This window comes from Hyaloscypha bicolor, assembly GCF_002865645.1.
Source record: "Hyaloscypha bicolor E unplaced genomic scaffold K444scaffold_73, whole genome shotgun sequence".
In the NCBI taxonomy this organism is placed as follows: domain Eukaryota; kingdom Fungi; phylum Ascomycota; class Leotiomycetes; order Helotiales; family Hyaloscyphaceae; genus Hyaloscypha; species Hyaloscypha bicolor.
In genome coordinates, this window is record NW_020194575.1 from 918,876 (window position 1) to 940,857 (window position 21,982).

General features: G+C 24.6%; 3 protein-coding genes across 3 annotated transcripts; 2 read left to right on the plus strand and 1 right to left on the minus strand.

Annotated features, from left to right (window-relative positions):
- Positions 1-44: 44 nt before the first annotated feature.
- K444DRAFT_612999 (uncharacterized protein) lies at positions 45-1,401 on the plus strand. The gene is made up of 3 exons (XM_024880253.1): positions 45-529; positions 575-652; positions 707-1,401. Exons 1-3 carry the CDS (start codon positions 359-361, stop codon positions 1,301-1,303), a joined length of 846 nt encoding a protein of 281 aa, XP_024736853.1. The 5' UTR covers positions 45-358; the 3' UTR covers positions 1,304-1,401.
- A 17,199-nt stretch (positions 1,402-18,600) lies between these two features.
- K444DRAFT_663530 (uncharacterized protein) lies at positions 18,601-19,746 on the minus strand. Its single transcript, XM_024886842.1, has 3 exons — positions 19,448-19,746; positions 19,215-19,384; positions 18,601-19,162 (listed from the first exon to the last, which is right to left on the minus strand). Exons 1-3 carry the CDS (start codon positions 19,500-19,502, stop codon positions 18,833-18,835), a joined length of 555 nt encoding a protein of 184 aa, XP_024736854.1. The 5' UTR covers positions 19,503-19,746; the 3' UTR covers positions 18,601-18,832.
- A 607-nt stretch (positions 19,747-20,353) lies between these two features.
- K444DRAFT_403057 (uncharacterized protein) lies at positions 20,354-21,605 on the plus strand. Its single transcript, XM_024872539.1, has 2 exons — positions 20,354-20,383; positions 20,439-21,605. Exon 2 carries the CDS (start codon positions 20,678-20,680, stop codon positions 21,467-21,469), a length of 792 nt encoding a protein of 263 aa, XP_024736855.1. The 5' UTR covers positions 20,354-20,383; positions 20,439-20,677; the 3' UTR covers positions 21,470-21,605.
- Positions 21,606-21,982: the final 377 nt, after the last annotated feature.

A 21,982-nucleotide genomic window follows, 5' to 3' on the forward strand; every position in this document is an offset into this window, starting at 1 on the left:
GCTCAGCCAGAGCTTGTGTTTCAACTTACAATTTCAGCCAAGGATCAGTCGCATAGCGTCAATGAAAGAGATAAGTCGAAGCAGAGATATGGAGTTCGCCTCCGAAGCCTCCGGGGATGCGAGAGTGACAATGCGGGCCAATTTAATTGCTCCGCGACCCCCGACCCCACCTCCCACTCTTCCAAGTCCCAGTGCTGGTCAAGTTGACATCCTTTCCTAACGATCCACCAATGACGACTTGTTCATGATCAGAATCTAGCATATTCCACCCACGTTTCCAATAACGCTTCATCGAAAAATTATCATTCTTTACGTCCTAGACTTCACCTGCCACGTTCCCTGCCATACATATATCAAGATGGGTGTCACGAACTTCGTCCGATTTGAAGATGACCAGCGTAATGTTTTATACGGAGAGGCTCATGCCTCAGCAGTTGGCGGCAATTTGGAGGGAGCCTTAGTGACGGTCCTTTCTGGAGATCCGTTTAGTGGCTTCACATCAACGGGCGAGAAATCCATGATCAAAAAGGTTCATCACAACCAAGGTTTTTAAACCAAATGCTTACTAGTTCAGCTTCTCTGCCCCCTCGAAACAACACCAATCATAATGTGCATTGGTTTAAACTATGCGCGCCATGCAAGAGAGGCCAATGTAAGACTTTCAGAACGGAACAAGGTAGCTGCGGCTTACAACGTTTCTTTTTAGCTCGCCGTCCCCTCAAACCCTGTGGTATTCACCAAACCCGCAGACGCCATGGCCGGACCTTACGACGATATCCCAATCCATCCAGACGCCCAATCCCAACTCGACTACGAAGGCGAAATGTGCGTGATCATCTCTCAAGACGCAAAGAATGTTTCCGAAGCCGATGCCCTTTCCTACGTACTCGGCTACACTGTAGGCAACGACGTGTCCGCGCGCAACTACCAACTCCCCGCCTCCGTCTCCGGGAATCAGTTCTCGTACGCCAAATCTTTCGATTCCTTTGCGCCGATTGGCCCTACCGTTCTTCTTGCTCCCGGGGTGGATCCCCAAGCGCTGAAATACACGACGAAAGTCAATGGGGAAATCAGACAAGAAACAGGCACTGATGATATGATCTGGAGCATGAAGCAGATTATTGCTCATTTGAGCCGAGGTACCACTTTGAGGAGGGGAACGCTGATTATGACGGGTACGCCCAGTGGGGTTGGCTTGTTTGTTGAGCCTAAGGGAGCGGGGTTTCTGAAGGATGGGGATGTGGTTGAGATTGAGCTTGAGGGCATCGGTGCTATTAGGAATAGGATGGCCTTCGAGAAGTAATGCTAAGTTGAATCTGACTAGTCTGTTCGCTCCTCCTCCAATGCTTATAAATCATACAACTATCCTTGCAAGTTGCCTGAGGAAGGAAATGTATTGGAAAGTGATCGATTTATTAATGGAAAATCGATACATTAGAGTTTGACAGTCTGTAAAATAACTAGATATAGGAGAGTGAAGTCTAAAAGTAGAGGAGAAAGTGTCTAAAGTAAGGGTCTTTATTCTTATTATCTATTAGTAATATTAATAACACCGAGCCCGCTTTCTCTAATATATTATAAATTAGCTAATAAATTAAAAGTAATTAAAAGTAATTAAAATAATAATATATTAATAAATTTAATAAATTTAATAAATTTAGTAAATAATATATAATAAATAAAAATAAAGAACCCTAAATTAGTAATTAAATCTAATACTAAAAGAACTAGTAAACTAGTACTAATTTAATATATTTCTTTTTTATAATCAAGGTTTACTTGCAGGCATTTCTGTATCCGGTTTAGGCTAGCTTGCTATACTCGCTAGTAATACTAATTCCGATATCCTAGTAACTTCAATATTGATTTTTTAGTTTATATATTAGATTAAAAAATAACTACTCATCTAATTAAGATATTTTTTTTAATATAATTATAGGCTATAATAGACTCTATAATTATATAATAGAACATTTTTTCGTATAATTATATAGTATTATACTATAAATTAAAACGTGATTTTTTGAATTCTTTTTAGAGAGAACTTGCTTAATACTAAAGCCAAAAAATACTAAAAATTATAAAGTATTAATTATATTAATTACTAATTTAACTACTAAATTATCTACTAAATTAACTATTATACCGAAAGCCATATATCGAATATTGAGAAAATAGGTTAAAGAGCTTACTAGAAGGCTCCGAAAGATACTAAAGTATAAAACGAAGCTATATTTAGAAAAAGAGGCTCGAATATAAGAGGCCCTAAAAATATACTATAACCTATCCCAAACCGAAATTACTAGCTTATAGATTATAGTAGGTATATTTAATATCTCTTATATAATTTTATATAGAAGGAAATAGAAAGCAAAGCCTCTTTCGGAAAATAGAAAGTATAATATATACCTAAATAAAGCTCAGGAAATGAGCCTAATATAATATATAAATATAGCTATTAAGAGAAGTTTCCTGCTTTAGTATAATATAGTTATTCGGGCTACTATACAAATTCTAGAGGCTATAGGCCTAATTAATAGAGATAATAATTGCCTGGGAAATAATTAGATTCTTTATTAGATAGAAAAGTAAAAGAAGCTTAGGAAATACTATACTATATATATAAAGCTTATAGATTATTAATAGAAGAAAGCACTTATTTCAGAACTAGTTTTAGAGACATTTATATAGCTTTAGGCTATTTTAAATAAGTATGAAATATAAATATTTAATATATATAATATTAATAAGATTAGTTTTTATATTAGATATATTACTAGTTTAATAGTAATTATATATAAGAATATTTAAGAAGTAAATACTATCTAATAATTATATTTAGTATTTTATACTTTATATTTAGTATTTTATACTTTATATTTACTAATTAATATTTATAGGTTTATATTAAAAATCTAGCTAAATAAGAATTAATTATAGTAATAAAATATATTTCAGTCAGAGATTTTATAATTAAAGCCTTTATTATTATACTTTATAAGGTATTTAAAGAGAAAATATTTAATAATAATCTTTCTAATAATATAAAAATTGCCTAAAATAAAACAGGCTATATAAATAATAAGCTAGCTATTAGCTAGCTATAGTATTTTTACTATTAAACTAAAGATATATAAAAAGGCAAATATTATTTTCTTATCTTTAATAGCTATAATAGCTATATAGCTTATAAATTTATATCTATTTATAAGTAATTAGATATAATACTTTTCTATTTACTAGTATATTTTATATATTTCTATTAATTACTAGATATAGGCTATTTCTTATAAGAGAAGTACTAGTATAAGTACTTTATTAAAAACAGAGTTTATATAGGGAAAAATAACTTTATAAAAACTATATTTCTTTAGATATTACCTAAAATTTATAAGAAAACCTTTACTAAAGGAAATATCTAATTATTATTTAAAAGAGCAAGTATTTATATTCTTAATTCTGAGCTAGTTCTTAGAGCTATAAAGCTTTATATTAAAAAGAAACTAGATAATTAGAAGGTTAAAGAACAGCTTTATATCCTTAATAAAAACTACTTTAGTAAAGCTATTTATATACTTATATTAAACGAGTCTCAAGCTAGAATAAAATCTTCTAATTACTTAATATAGAAGAAATAGCCTAATATCTCTTCTAATTTTAAGTTCTTTTATTCCGATATTCTTTTAAGTAATAACGAAATAGAGCTTTCTTTACTTAATTAAACTTAAAATCAAAGTACTAATAATACTAATAATCTTATTTAACTCTTTTCTAAAACTAATATTACTAATTATAGTAAGAAGAACTCTAGAATTAAGGGTCTTAATCTATAATAATATATTAAAACTGCTTTTATATAAATCCCTTATAGAATAAAAGAAGTCTTTATATATATAGATTTTTTTAAAAGATATAAAAATACTATATTATCTCTTTCTCGAAAGTTTTAAATAAGAAATTCAGGAAAGAGGCCCAAATTAAGGCTAATTTGGGAGCTATTACTAAATAGTAGTTATAAGATAAGAATAATCGAGATCTCTAAACTAGTAATTCCTCTTTTATAAATAAAGTAAATTATAAATAATATATTAAATCTATTTATAAAGGCTATATAATCTTTTTTATAGAAGGTCTATATAATATTAAAACTAGAAATAATAAGGAAAAGAAAGACAAACTTACTAGAATAAGGAAAGAGCTAGAGCTAGCCGAATACTAATATAAAGTAGTAGTTAAAAAAAAAGGAAAATAAATAAGGTTAGAAAAAAGGTTAAAAAGACTTAAAAGGTAGAAGATAATCGAAAAAAGAAGAAATAGAGAGCTAAGAAAAAAGCAGGAAAAGATGAGAAGAAGAGAATAGAGGAGGAGGCTAAAGAAGCTAGAAAATAGAAAGCTTTAATATAGAGAAAGAAATTATAGGGTAGAAAGTATAAGATTAAAGCTATTAATACTTAGATAATATAGGAAGATATATAGACTTCTAATTTTAATAGTAATATATAATTTAATATTAATAAATATAATAATTAGTTAATATACTATAAACTAATTTTAATAAAAAATATAAATATTATTATAATTCTAAAGTAAATTATTAATAATTTATACTCGAATCTTTTTATTTCGCAAAAGGCTCTATTAGGTAATTATAGACTTAATTAAGGGCTATAATAATCTAATTTTATTATTTCGATATTTTATATAGTTAATCTAATAATTAATATTTTATTACAAATATTAGAGTTAGTAATATATCGGAGTTATTAGATCTGACTTGCTAATACAAGTCGGCTCTAGTAAAGCAAGGAATTACTAACAGGTAGTATTAGTAAAGCTAATAAATATTATATAATAAAATTATATATATAAATAAGATTTCGCTTTATTTAATTAGTTTCTTAAATAAAACTCAATAACTTATTTTTTATTATATTAATAATAAGCTAATTTTTAGTAAATATTATTAATAAGAACTTTAAAGTTATAGAATTTATTAGTTCAGAAATTCAAATAATAATTAAAGCAATCTTATATAATTATTATAAAAAAGAATATATTCTCAAATTCTAATCTAATTATTTTAATAAGCTTTAATTATTTTTTAAACTTGAATTCTTTTTAATAAAATAACTTAATAATAAATATATTTTTAATATAATTTTATAATAATTTATTACTATTATAAAACCGTTTATTATTACCTTATTTAAGATAAATAATTTATAAAATACTATATAACTATAATTTAATTATTTAATTATAATTAGATATATTTATTATATAATAAATATTATAGGTTTTTAATTTAGAGAAATATAATACAAATCTATTTTTTATATATTATATAAAGCAACTTATAATAATAGACTTCTAAAAGTAATATTATAAAAAAATTATAAAAAAAGATATTTCTTTTAGTTTTTAATATATATATATATATATATATTATTATATTAAATATAAATTCAAATAATTCAAAAAGTACCAGAAATAGTAATAATAATAATAGTTTTATATTAAATATATTTAAAAACATAATTTAATTAATTATATAAATTATATAAGTATTAAATATAAAATAAAATAATAATAATATATATTTCGAAAATAAAAAAGAAAATATATAATAAAACTCTAATAAAGATTTTACAAATCTAAAATAATAATTATAAAATATTAGCTTCTTTAAATTAAAACTTAATAAATTATATAAAAAAGTAATTATATTTTAATAAAAACAAATCTATATTAGTAAAATATTTATATATTTATAAATTAAAAATAATAATATAAATTTATAAATAATTATAATTAAATAAAATTAATTCTTTTATTTTTATAATAAAGTTATAATATAATATATAAATAAGCTAAATAAGCTTTATTAAACTAGCTTTAATTTTATATAAAATAATATATAGAAATAATATATAATATTAATTAAAGAATTTAAAAACATTTTAAATAAAATATTAAGAAAAATATAAAAAACAATTTATTAAAAAGAAATTTTTAAAAAATATATATAATTATATATTATTATAATTATAAAATATATAAAAGCTATTAAATTTCTTGAAATAATTTAATAAATTTTCAAGTTTATAATAACTTGAATATAAAGCTTTATATTTATTATTATTTTTAATAGCTTTATAAAAGAAATATTAATAAAGTTATAATTATAAAAGAGTATATTAGATTTCTAGTTATAATTTTAAAATAATAAATAAAACTAATAATAGCTATTTTAATAAAAGAATAAAAGAAATAATAATAATTTTAATATTATTATAATAAGTAAGATTTATTAATATTTTATAATAAACTAAACTTAAACTAATATTTAAACTTTTTATTTTATATATAAATTTTAGAACTTAATATTTTTTTAACTTTTTCGTTTAAATCTAAAGTTTATTTTAAAACTAATAAAAAATTCAAGCTAAAGCCTTTATTAGCTTTAAAATTAAAATTAGTTCTAATAGTAAATTTTATATAAGAATAAAAAAACAAAAAAAAGCATTTAGATAATAAGCCTTATAATAAATTTAGCTTTTTTAATAATAGCTTTTTATATAATAATAATAAATTCTATTATTTTAGATATTATAATAAAATAAACTTTATAAAAAAATAATTATTATAATATATTTAAGAAATATAAAGAATATAATAAGAAGTTAAAGGAAAATAAATACTTTATTAATAAAGAAATATATTTTCTTATTAAGAAAAAGTAATTCGAAATTAATAAATTTAAAAATAAAATTTATTTAGTTATTAATTATAAATCTTTTTAAAAATTTAAAAATTAGAAATATTAGAAATTCTTTTTATTTTATAATAAGCTCTTTAAATATATTTATATAAATTTATATAATATTAAATTTAAATGAGTTTTTTTAAGTATTTTAATAAAAATTCACTTTTTAGTATTAAAAACTACTTTTCTAATTAAGTTCTTATAATATAAAATTCTTTTTCTAAAATAAAATACAAGCTAGTTTTCAAGTATTTTTAACTTATTTCTATTTTGAAATATTAATTTTTAAAATTTCCAAAATAATTAATACTTTATTAATTAAACTAATTAGTATATTTATTTTTAAATATATATATTTTATATTTAATATATAATTTATTATAAATAGAAATTAGTTTATAAAGTATTAAAATATTATTATTAATATAAAATAATTTATAATAATAAAAGAAATCGAATTTAAGCTAAAGTTATATAAGCTAATAATATTTGTATTATAAATATTTAGAATACTTTTAAAAAGTAATTATTAAAGTTTTAATTATTAAAAACCTTAAGCCTTATTTATTTTTAAGTAATAAATTTTTATTTAATAACTTTATATTATTATTTATTATTACTTATTATAAAAAAACATTTTTTTTAAATATATATATTATTATTAAAGAAATATAGCTATATATTTAAGGTTTTTTATAATAATACTTATAATACTATTATAAAATATATAAAATATATTATAATTATAAATTCTTTTAATAATATAAAAAGAATTCTAATAAAAACTAGATTTAAAATAATAATAAAAGTTAAAAAAAAGATTACTATTTTATATAAAACCTAAAAGTAATAAAAAGAAATTAATATAAAAAAGTTTTTAATTCTTAGAACTTCTTAATAATAGTCTTATAATTAGTATTTCGAAGTTATTATATATTCTTGAAATTAGAATAAAAAATAATATTTATATTTATAATTTTAAATTCAAATATATTAAATAAATTTAAGTATTAATTATTAAATTTATAATATATTAAAAATAAAAAAACCTAATTAATATATTTAAAAAGAAATATTATTTCTTTTTTTTTATAAATAATTAATAAAATAAAAAGATTTTTATAAAGATTTATTTTATTAGTTTTAAGAACTAAAAAATAATTAATAATATTTTTAATAATTTAATAAATTAAATTAAGTTTCTAATATTATTTAATTATATAATATTTGTAATTTAAAAGAATATAAAAATAAAATATAAGACTTATTTTATAATTAATTTAAAATTCTTAAATAAATAAATAAATTCTAATATTTATTTAATATTATTTTAATTAAAAATTATTAAAGCTTTATAAAATATATAATATCTTTTATATATTAATTATTTTATTTTATTTTATTAATTCTTAATTCAGCTTAAATATAAGAAATATTTATTAATAATATAGCTATTTTCTTTTTAAAATTATTAATTAATATATTTATTATTAATAAAGTTCTTTCTAGTTTATTCTTTTATTTAACTTTTTGAATATTAAATAAATAAATTCGAAGTATTTATAATTAAGAAATATATATTAGTATTAGTATAACTATTATTATAATTCGGTTTTTAATTTTATTAGCTAATATAGTTACTTATATCTTATTATTTATATTTAAATATTTTTTAAATATATATAATATAGCTATTTTATTAGGAAAATAAACTTGAAATATATTAGAAATATTTAGAAAATTAAGCCTTTTAGAAACTAGTATATTATAAAATATATATATTTCTTTATAGCTTTCTATATTCTAGTTTTCTCTTTTTTAGATTTAAATTATTTTTATAAAAAACTTTTTATTTTATTTTTTAAGCCCTAAATACTCTATTTATAATAGTATTTAAAACTTATTTCCTTTAATTTTATAAAGGATTTCAAATAAACTAATTTAAATTTTTTAGAAATATAAATATTACTAAAATAATAGAATCTCAAAAATATAAGTTATAAATTTTAGAATAATAAAAACAAAAAGTTTTAGAATCTTTTAAGAAATTAGATATTTATATTTTTATAAATATATATAAAAAACGTATTAGAAATATTTTTAAAAATCCCGAAAATCGAAAAACTTTATATAAATACTATTCTTTAATTAAGTTCTAGAATAATTCTTTTCTATATTATCCTATATTCGAATTACTCTAAATAATTAGCTTCTAGTATTTCCCAAAAAAAGCAGATTATATAAAAAATACTAGAATTCTTCTTTTTTAGGAAATTATATATTAGAATATAATTATATTTAAATCTTTAGAACTAAGTTTAGAAAAATAGAAAAATAGCTTAAGTATCTTTTTTTATATTTTAGTAATTATAAAATATAAAAGGCTTTTATTATAATTTTTTAAAGTTTAAAAGAAAGAAAAAGAAATTCTTAAAATATTAGCTAGCTTTTAAGGCTTCCTAAAAAATGTAAATTATATAAGAAATACCTAACAAAAAGGCTAGTTTTATATTATTTTTTTCTTTTTTTTCTTTTTATTACTTCTATATTTATTACTTTTTCTTTTATTTATATTATAAACTCTTTTTATTTTTATATTATTTATAAATAAAACTAGCCTATTTCTAATTTTATTATAAAATAAAACAAGTAATATAAGACCTATAATTGCTATTAAGTTTGTATTTTCTTTCTTTCTAACTTAATTAATCTATTAATAGGCCCAGAATACTACTAATTATATCTAGTAATATTTTATTTTATAAGAACTTAATCTAAATACTCTTTCTATTTTCTAGTAATAATAATAGTTAATTATAGATATTTCTATAAATAAGCCAGCTTTATAATACTAGTAATAAATCCATTAATTATCTATTATAGTCCCAATTAATATCTTAGAAAACTCTTCTATAAACCTATCTATTATATAGCCTTCTAGCTTTCTCTTATATTTCTGGCTAATTCCTATATATATAACTAGTTTACTTATAGGTTACTATATAGCTTATAGAGTTTTCTATTTTAGTTATATAAATAATTATTTTAAAGCTTATTATAAAAAGAATATTATAATATTTTCTTTAATTTATAAGCCTCTTCTATATTTCTCTTCTCTTTTTATAAATAATAATCTGTTTTATTAGACTTTCTAGATAAATAATTGAATATATAATTATACTTTTATTTTTATATTAGTTAAGAATAAAAAGAATATATAAATTAATTTCTTTTATAAAATCTAGTACTTTTAGATTTATAGTAAACTCTTCTATTTCTAAGGCCTATTATAGCCTGCTTTATATATTAAACTCTTTTATATATATCTTTTCTTTTATAATCTATTCTTTATAACTAATATATAAGCTACTAACTTTTTTTATTTAAATTATATAATTCTTTTATAGTTTATAAATATATTTACGAATTATAATCTATTTATTATAGTTTATAAAATAGCCTATAAATATCTTATAAGCTAGTAAACCGATTTCCGGATCTTATTTAATTTATAAATATATTTAATTTATAAATATATTTAATTTATAAATATATTTAATTCTCGAATTAAATACTAATTATTATTATAAGAACCTTCTAATAAATAATAAGATTATAGCTCTTATTTTAAATAAATATATAAATATAAGCTATTATAATCTAGTATTTATAATTTATAAAATAGGCTATAAATATTTATAAATATATATAATTCATATTATATATATAATTCATATTATATATATAATTCATATTATATATATAATTCATATTATATATATAATTAATATTATAGTTTATTATAGAATTATAATAAAATTCATTAATAGATATAGCTCGAGTAATAGGTCTTTTACTAATATTATTTCTTTTAGTAATATATTATTAATATATATATAGATTTTATAAGTACTTTAATTTATAAAGATATTTATATAAATAATATTAGCTATTATTTTATTTTTCTATTAAATTTTATAAATAGTAATTATTTTATATAATAGCTATTATATAATACTTTAATAACTTAAGCTTTTTTATTATTTTTATAGCTAATTTATATTAGCTTAAAATTATAGATTACTTTTTAAATAAATAATCTATAATTTACTATTCGAATTTTCTTTATTAGATCTTTATTTTAAAAATAAAAGAGCTTTTAATAAAAACCTTAAAAATTATTTTTTTAAATAATATATAGGCTATATCTATGTAATTAAATATTAGAAATATAGCTTTTTATATATATATCTATTTTTATTTCTTAAAAGAAATATTATTTTTTTAATTTCTAATTTAATTAATAAGATTATTTATATTAAGTTTCTAAATCTATTATAGAATTCTATAAATAAACTTATAATTATAATTACTAGCCAGATATCTTATAGGCTATATAGCTTTAATAATAATCTGAAAGCCTTATATATAATCTATAAAATATCTATAGCCCTATTTATATACTAGAAGAAGTTCTTTAAAGCATTTATAACTATAATAGTTATTTATAAAAATGGATATTTCGAATACTAATACTAGAATAATAGCTATATATTTATAATTTATAAATTAGGTTTTCTAGACCAGAAAATTATTTATAATAATTATTGAATTATTTTATATATTATATTAAGATTTATATATTTATATAAGTAATTAAATATATTTATAAGAAAATAAACTATATAACTATTACTATTTCGGAAACAAATAATAAGATTATCTTGTATTTTTAAGCTTAATATATAGGCTCTATAAAGGCTTTCTAGTATTTATTTAAATATCTAATATATTAGAAGTTTTTTCTAGTTTAATATCTTATAAGTCACTTTCCTAAATAATATATAGTTTATTTTATAGCCTACTTTTTATTTAAATAAGTTATAAATCAGGCTATAAATATCTATTTAATTTTAATAGCCTTTTTTAAATATAATATAATATATAAAAATAGCTACTAATATTTGTATTATAAGTTTCTATAGTATTTTATATAAATTACTAAAATCCAAATATAAAAGTATTATAAGTAAAAATATAATATTAGCTATATTTACTATTATAACCTAATTTTAAGTAAATAGTTCTATTTATAACTTTTACTAATAGTTATATATAGTCTATAGTTTTTTAATAAACTCTATTTAATTAAAAGTATTTATTATTTTATATATTATATTACCTGTATTATTTATAGCTTAATAAAAAATAATTAAAAATAGTTCTAGTATTTTAATAAAGCTATTTTATTAATAACTGGTTATAGTTTATAAATATTCTTTTTTATAGGTATTTACTAATAGCTAATTTCGGATATATAAGTAATCTGAAACTAGTATAAGAAGTATTTCTATAATAATCTGGCCTATAAGCTAGCTTATAACTTATTAATTAACTTTCTATTATCTTTAATTAATTTTTATTATAATTATAGCTTCTTTTTATTTAGTTTTGGCTTTATAGATTTCTAGTAAATATTTATAAATATTACTTTATCTAAAAATACTTTTAATTAGACTATAAACCATTATATAACTAATTTATAAGATATTACTAGTAATTATAATATAAGTTTAGTTAAATATAAATTAGTACTTTTATTTTTAGATAATTATAATAGTAATTATAGATAATTTATAAACTATTTATTTCTATTTATAAGACCCGGATAGAACTAGTAAGATATTTTTTAATAAGACCTTTTATTACTATTACTATAGCTAAAATAAGGTAATTCTATATATAGTATTAATAGATATTATAGTTTTTTTTTCTTTTAAATAAATATATATCTTATTTCTAATTCCGGATTTTATTTAAGCTTAATAAGTTATTTATAAATATAATTACTAAAATAAGTCGGTTTAAAGCTCTTTTATAATCTATAGATCTAATTATCTGAAATAAGATATCTATATAATATAAATACTATTTTAAAGTAATATACTAGCTAATAGTCGATTTATAATTAGTAGTAAATAATATTCTTTTTAAAGAAATACTTATAATTCTTAGAGGAAACTTTATTTAAATCTTACTAGTAGTTCTATATAGTTTATAAGCTAATATAATATAGGCCTATTTATAATAAATATAGATCTAGCTATAGCTTTATTAGTTATTATTATAGATTAATATATAGATTTATAATAATCTATTTAAATAGAATTTTATAAACTAGATTAGTAGTTTTCTATATAATTCGTTTTTAAATAAATAAATTATATTCCTGTTTTTTATTTTATATATCTAGTTAATTATAGACCTAATTAATTATATTTATTTATAAAAGCAATTTTTATAAATTCTATATAATTATTAGGTCTTTAGTAAATAAGTAATTCTATTAATCCTAAATAATATAATTTATAAGCTTAATTAAATAATTCTAGATATATTTTATAATAGATTTAACTAATATAAATAGAACAGATTTTAAAATTATAGAATTATTTTTAGAGATCTTATAAAATATTTATTTACTATATTTACTTCTTTCTAAACTATAATTCAAAATTAGTATATTTATAATATTTTTATAAAATCTCTATTTATAGAAAGGGTTTTATAATAAATTATAAATATTAATTTATAGCTTTAGAAAGTTTTTAATTCGAATATAGCTATTAAATAATAGCTTTAATAGCTAATTATAGATAATTTTATAAATTAGTAATTATCTTTTAATTTTCTATAAATAGTTTCTATTTATTTTATTTTTTATAATAATTATTTATAAGTTATAAGGCTAGTTATTTAAGGTAATAAAAGTAGATTTATAATTACTAGTTTTTTCTTATAGATAGTTCTATATAATAGCTTTATAAGTTACTTTATAAATAGAGCTTTATATTCTTTTATTTCCTAATATAAACTATATAAATAATATAATATATCTAGAAATATTATAAGGTTTTATTTAGCTTTTAACTTATTTATAAATAAATTTATATATTTATAAAGAGTCTATTAAGAATCTATATCTAATTTGTATATTTAGCTAAATTCCTTTATTAAGTTATATAATTTCAGCTAGAGCCTTTATTATATAATTTTTTTTTTTAATTTCAAATCTATTTAAAACAAGTTTAGAATAAAATTATTAATTAGCTCCGGAGTTTATATAGAACTATTAAGTAATAATTTTAGTAAAGCGGCCCTAAATTCGTAAATATCTATAAGCTAATAATCTAATTATTAATTTTAAGCTCTATTTTATAATCTTATAAGTTCTATATATATACTAGTAATAAAACTATTAGAAAAAATATAATATAGAAAAAATATAATAAAATAATTTTTTAGAATATTATATAACTAGAAATTATATTAACTTTTACTAATTTAGATTATTTTATTAATAGCTTTTTTCAAATTAAATATTTTATTAATATTTCTAAAGAATTTATAAATAAGTTTATAGAAATAGAATTTTTTATTTATATTATAAAGCTTTTAGAAACTAATAATTATATTATTATTAAAGAGTTATATAAATAGATTAATAAGTCTAATATTTTATTTTCAAATATTAATATTATTATGAAAAACTATTAGAAAAATATCTAAAGAGCTCTTTTATATAAGAATATTTATAGTTATAATAAAACTATTTTCGAAAATATTAAGCTTTATAATATAAACCTCGAAAAAAATATTAAATATTATATAGCTATAGTAAATTAGTTTATAATAGCTCTAGCTATTTCTATTTTATTTATTTCTATTATTTCTATAGTTCTAGCTATTCTAAATTTCTTTTAAAAGAATTCCGAACTATTTTCTATTTATTTCTATTTATTTCTATTTAGAATATCTTATATCTTATATTTTCTTTAAAAGTACTAGAATTACTAAATTTCCAGATCTAACTTTTTTTACTAGAAATTATATTATCTTTAATAACTAGCTAGTTCAGATTAAAAATAAGCTATAAGAAAATATTAATTTATATTTCTTTAAGAATTTTAAGATTATTTATATTTCTAATAAACTAACTAGTAATATTTTTATTTTAATTAATTCTTATATAAATAAAAATAGTTCGAATTAATATTATTAGCTTTTAGAATTATATTCTTATTTAAAAAAGCTATATTCTAATTTTAATAAAATATAGAATATTTATTATAGTTTTAATAAGCTTTAAATATATTCTAATTAAATATATTCTAGTTAAATATATTCTAGTTAAATATTTTAAAAGTTCTATATTTTTTTCTTATAATTATTTATAGGAAATAATATTAGTTTTTAAAATATTAAATATAAATTAAATAAAAAGCTTTTATTAAAGCTTTAGAAATTAGTATATATATATTATAATAATTCTTCTATTAATATTATTTGCTTTATTTAATACTATACTATTAATAATTAATAAATTAAGGCTATATATAAGGAAACTAAAAAATAAAAAAAATAGAAGTTATTTTAGCTAAGTTTATTTCTAGTATTATATTCTTTTATATTTCTAAAAAGAAATTCAAAAAGCCTATATTAATTACTTTTATTAAATATATATATTTTTTTATAAATATAAATAATATTTTATAAAAACTAAAGATTTTTTAATTATTAAATATTATAACTATAACGAGTTTAGCTATTATATTATATACTATTTAATTAGATATAATAAAGAAATTAAAATAGCTCTTTTTAGAATTAAGTTAAATTTAGTTTCTATTTTATTAAAATATCTAGTTTTTATTCTAATTCTAGTATAAAACCGGAAAACGAATATTTCTAAAGAAAGTCTTTATTTCAGAAGCTTATAATATAGATTTAATAGAGATTAATTTAATTTATCTAATAAAAAAATACTTTTATAATATTTTATAATATTAATATAAATAAATTAGAAATTAAGTTTTTTTCCTTTATTAATATTAAAGCTAATAGTTATATTTTTATTAATATAAAACTTATTTAGTTTATAAAATAATTCTTAGAAATAAAATTATGTTTTCTTTTCTTATTTTGTACTATATATAGTTTTAATAAAAAGCTAGCTAAGTTTATTAATAAATAAAATATTAATATATTTATAATTATTCTAAATCTTAGAAATTATAATATTATTCTTAATAGAAAATGAATTATATATATTAATATTCTAGTTAATTATTAAAGATATAGGCTTATATAGCTATAAAAAACAAGTCCAAATCTATATAATTTAATTATATTATTAGTATTTTTTAGTAATAGCTAGAAAAGTAATCTAATAAAAAGTATTAAAAAATACTAATTAATAAGATTTTATTATAAGCTATTTTTAGAAACTTTCTATTTCTTAAATAATTTTCCTTTTTTTAAACTAATTAGAGGAAATTATATAAAACTATAGAAAAGAAGCTTTTATAGCCTAATTAAAATGTAATATTTAAATAAAAGCTAAAGAAATAGAAAGAGGTCTTTAATAAAAAGCAAGTATTAGATCTAGCTATTATTACTTTTATAATATTTAACTATATAGCTAAAAGAGAAAATAATATTATTAGTTAAATCTCTATTTATAAAATTAATAAAGAGTTTAAAGCTCGGAAAAGAAAAGTTATTTCTGGTTCGGAAAATTAATAACTAGAAGAAATAGAGCTTTAGTAGCTCTAAAGAATATTATTTCCGGAATTCAAAAAAATATACTTCTGTTTTTTCTAAAAAGAAATCTAATATTCTTTTTTTTATAGATTATATAATTATAAGATTTAGATTAAAGTTCTAAAAAAACTAAAAGTATTAGATACTAACTTTTCTAATAGTAATTTATTTAAAAGCTTCTAGAAATCAAGTATTTTTTAAAAGGTAATTTAGCTAAAGGCTTTATTAAAACTACTTAAGCTCTTTTTACTTTACTAGTTCTTTTTATAAAAAAAAGTAAATAAAGGTTTATACTTTTATACTCTAGTTTTAAAAGGTTAGAGAAATCTGGAAGGAGATAAGTTAGATAAACCCGAAAATGTCTTTATACTCGGAAATTGCTCCTATAACTGGCTTTTCTAATATATTTCTTGTATCGTTTATTCTAGGGAAGCTGGCATAACTGCAGCTGGAATTGCTCTCGGACAACCCACTACTATTGTTCCTTCTTCGGTAATTAGCCTTTCTGGAACACTATAGTTGCTCGCGCCGGTACTGGCCTATTACTAGTACCCTATAAGATCTTACGGCCAATAAGCTTGCCAAAGCCATCTTAGTAATACGTAAACCCGAAACTCTCGAGCAAGGGAAGGAGCTTGGAAAGCATATCCGCAAGGAAAAGGGCTGTGAAGCTGGCACAGCTAGCTTTCACGAAAAGCTGAATGTTCCCAAGATACAATATATAATACTACCCACCCGTATAGTAGTATGGCAAGTCAGCACCAAAGGATTCCAGGAGGACATCCGACTCAGTGCCTTCGCGGCAGCGATATTAGGCAACAAAGGCATTTTGGACATTAACCACCTGAAACTCTACCGGCCGTACAAGTATACGACAGCAGAGTATTTTATGGCCGCCAACTTGACCGGAGCAAACCCATTCTCGGAACACTTGGTTCCCTTGCCTCGGGCATAATCCACTGGCCAGTTGACATTATCAAATCAAAAGGAGGCATTATCTACGAGCCCTATAAAGGCGCCCGAAGAGACGGCTGGAAAGGCTTCGGCAAGGGGCTCAGGAAAGGCGTTGGGGGTTTCCGTCCCTTTACGAGGCCTGGTCATACGCGGCAAATCGTACAGGGTCCGCGCTCTCTATTATTACATCAAGAGACGATTAGGCTCGGATACTCTGATCTTTAGTGACGGCGCATTTCGCGCAGGGGCTTGAGGAGATGAAGAGTGCGACGGAGGAGGAGAGGAATGAAGTGGTGAGGAGATGGCAGCAGATTGGCCCTGTGTTGAAGAGGGAGCAGACGGGGAGTAGTGCGAGCTCGAGGTATAGTCTAACGCCCTCTTCGACGACGACGAGTTCCACAAGTTCGGCGAGCGCGGCGACGGAGAAGAGGAAGGGTCGGTCGGCGCCAGGTACTCCTTCGGGTTGATTTTAAGCAGATCATACAGAAATTCGAGGAGACGTGCCAGCAAAGCCGCAGAGCAAGTTGCCAGCCCCAATGCTTGGTCAGAGACCAGCATTAAGGCAGACGACGTCGGATCAGAAACCATCGAGCCCATGGACGGTATCACGAGGATCGAGAGAGTGTGCATGATCTACGATTTGCGAACACTGAAGCGCTTTCGTCACTCTCCTCATCAGATCAGGTCAGGATCCGCGAGCGCCGCGGTTTCCCCCATCCAATGAACTATCCCCAAATCTACCCATCATCAACTCCCACCGACTAGGCATGCCCCACAGATCAATTGCAATTCGCGAACCATCTTGGATATGAATAATGAATAGAACTGCTACGTATACCCAGATTTTGTTCTATAGATCATGTAGACCAGGTAGTAATGCAAATACCAATCTTGTTTTGGACGTTGTTCCCATTTCCACCATGAGACTATTCTCTTTCACCTCATCGGAAAGACAAGATGAAAGGTTATGCTTCAAACCCACACATTACCAAAGATGTAAAAGCAGAAACTCACAGATACCAAACATTTACATCGTCTAGTGGTACCTCTTAACAGGCGGCCCTATAACCCGACAACTTATCTAAGTCTCATAGGCCCGACGAAAGAGAGCATGAGATGAGATTAGGTTTGATGAGATGAACATCTATTTAGTGTCCGTCTTTCTTAGACACTACAACTCGACACTTTTTGGCGTGCTAGATGATATATTCTTGTATGTCTCACTATGAGCTCCGGTATGACACCTTCGGCGCTCTCTACTTTCAAGTAGATGGAACCGACATTTTATCACGAAGGGAGCCCATAAGACCATACCAATACTCAAACAATTCTCAATCCTACACACATCGCTAGCTCCCTAGCCCTATCAACAATCCTCCATATATACAGTCCCGTTTACTATGCAACATGAGCCTTAGTTCATGTATTAACTAGATGTTTGAACCCCAGATATTCGGTATATGAAGGAGCTTCTCCAGATTCAATTCAAAAGCTCTAATGCTCGTCTTCTCATGACTTTTGAGAAGTCAAAATCTTTACGGGCTTTCGCAGAGCTAGAACAGAGCTAGCAAAAAGCCCAAAACCAACGGTGACAGGCGTCAGCACCATAAAAAATTCCTCCAACGTCACACCAACCAAAATCCCCAGCCCCATCCCAATGCACACAATTATGCAGAACATCCCTATATTCGGGGTCCTGCCTAGACTGGTCGCGAAGCCCCAAGCAGCTAATGTCAAGGAGAAAATCAAGACTGATAGCATGAATATCGCGAAGACCAATCCTGCGGATGCGGAGTTCGTGTCGTGGATGGATATGTAGGTTTGCAGAAACGAAAGGATCTGTGTATATATACTGTTAAGATTGGGCTAGACTGGGAGAAGGTCTACGTACACTCGATATGATGGGACTGGGCTTGTAGAATGCCAATATTTCGTTCAACCAAAGGAAAGAACCGGCCACTAAGAAACTGCTGTAGAAGTTGCCTGCGGCGGGACTTTTAATCGGATTTATCCCGTAATTGATGCATCGTATGGAGGCAGAATCGGTTTGAGACAAATCGCCTGTATGGCGCAACAGGGTTAGATTGTGAGTCCTATATTCTTCTGCCAGCTTGTTTCTCTTACCTTCGTTGTCAAACTGCGCGCTGTTGATCCCTCTAGCGGGTGGTCCCTTGTCCATGTTGCTTCCCCGGTTCTAATTTGCTTTGATTCCTCTACCATTTATCCCCAGGCCTCAAGGCGTGTTGAGGATACAGAAGCTGGCAGCAACCTTGGTGTTTCGTGCTCAGTGCCAAAATACCTATCGTGATAGCGTGCGCTGCTGTGTAGCCTGGTATGATACAATTTCTTCTGCCAAAGTAATAGGAAATAGAGTATCTGCAGAATACAAGTTGATGTAAGTGAAGCCTGAGAAGTGGCGCTTGAATCCGCAAAGGAGATGGGTTTTAAAGAAGAGTGGTCGTCGCGATTTTGAAGATGCGGGCACAACCCCGCATTCTGTGTCACCATGACCAATCTGAATTCTTCGTGCTAATCAGCCTCGCCTGTGACTACAGATTTCTTCTCCTATTCTGAGTGTTACATTTCGTTTTCTTGCGTTTTCGCAAGATACCTGTGGATTTGGTTTCTGTGAAACCCTCCTAAACTTGGTCCTTGAGCTGGACCAGGTCTGCAAGACTGCCCTCCAGCTTCATGCCTGAAGACGAGGAGACAGGATCCTCTATCCGTTCACAGACCGACTCTCCAGACGAGACGACGAGCCTCCTATTAGGCCAGGCCTCATTCCTTAGAATTGATCAATTACCAGAGCGACATAAGATTTGTGTCATATCCTCCTCGGGGCTCACCCTCTCTTCTGCTTTGGTAGAGACTTGCTTGGCGTTGATTGAAAGGCAAGATTCTGCGTGGCATACAACTTATCTGGCGTACGTACAAACAATCCACATTTTATAGATTGTGCTGTCTAGCTGCTGACTATACTTAAAGTTCTTGCGCTGTTTGGTTTAGTGTTGGTACTATTTCAGTTGTACTGCTCTGTGTAATTCAGCCTCTACTCATTCGGTACCACTCTTCCCCCCATACGACATTGAGATCCATGCTGAATAAAGCTTTGCAGTCGCTTGCCAATCACGGTCACATTCTGCGTACTCTGTGCCACAGCGCTCTACAACTTCCTCGATCTCAACGATATCGTCATCTTTGCCCCTCTCATATCTACCATCCTCGCTGCGATAACGCTATTTACCCCCTCCGAAAACCTCATCACACTCAGCAGATTTTGGTTCGGCGAAGACGTTGGTGAACGTGTTAAGCAATACCTACAGCATATATAGGCGGGTTCAAATCTAGGCTGCAATGAAATCCTACGTGGAACTAGCTCGCGAAGGCCCTTCCCGTGGGACGTCTGGGTCCCCTGCAAGCAAGGATCCCTGGGGTAGGCCCTTCTCCTTTGCTACTATAGAGAGTATTGGTAGAGGTGCATCTGGTATGGTCTTTGATATCGACGCTTCAAGGGTGATAAAGGTGTTCGCGGGTGATGAGGGTGATGAAAAGGATGAGCTAAAATTGGCTCGGGAGAAGATCTTCGACGAGCTCCAAAGGCATGGGTCTCAAAAATTTACTATTAGGTACGTGGAAGGATGCCGTTCTGGCCTAGTTCTAGAAAGGCTAGTCGGCACCCTACGAGAGCGATTGCAGAGTTTTTCCCAGAAGTCGTGGGAACAGAGGTCTCTGGGCAGCTGTAAGGGGCTTCCTTCCCTCCACGAGCACAAAGGCATTTACGGAGACATAGGCCACCAAAACATCTTGGTTGGCGACGGTGATCATGTCAAACTTTGCGATTTCGCTGGGTCAAGGATCGGAGATGATGCCTGGGCACCATATGATATCTATAGTCAGGACTCGTCGTATTTCCGCAATCAGCCCACAGTCGCGACCGAGATATTCGCAGTTGGCTCTCTTCTTTACAAAATTTGGAATTTTCATCGGCCGTATAGATCAAAGAAAGATGCGGTAGTCCAGAAAGGGTTCCACGACAGGGCATTCCCTCTTGTGAGTATCAGGGGGTTGAGAAATAAGATCATCAGCAAGTATTACGATGGAGGCTACCACAGTGTTTATTCTGGAGTATGGAGCAGGGAACAATAAGCGTGGAATATGTTTACATTTTTCCTATTTCAGTATGTATATAGCCGTTGATAATAGAAGCTTTCCCTAAGCAATGCTTGTATTCAAGTCGACGGATTACTTTAAAATTGAAACTTGCGTAGTAAATATCACAGTGAATAAAGTAAGAAATCAGAATTTTAACGTAGTAGTAGCTGCACATTTTTACTTATAATTGATTTATGTATCCCGACATAAGAATGAATAAATAAGAATCCTAGTCAAGGCCAAAATAGGGCTCTCGTGTAGAGATAAGACGAGAAAACTGTAACCAGGCTTTAAGAAGCTAAGCCATTGCAGAATATCATTTAGCGTCACTTTCATCCTCTATCTTCAGATGAAAGACATCGATGGAAAGCATGCCTCAACGAATAAACCGTCTGCACTTGCTCCCACCTCGGTAAACAATTATCTTTGTCTATAATATTCATTTCGCTACTCGACTTGTAGACAATCCTTGCCCGAATATCTATATACAAGAAATCCAGATTGTCC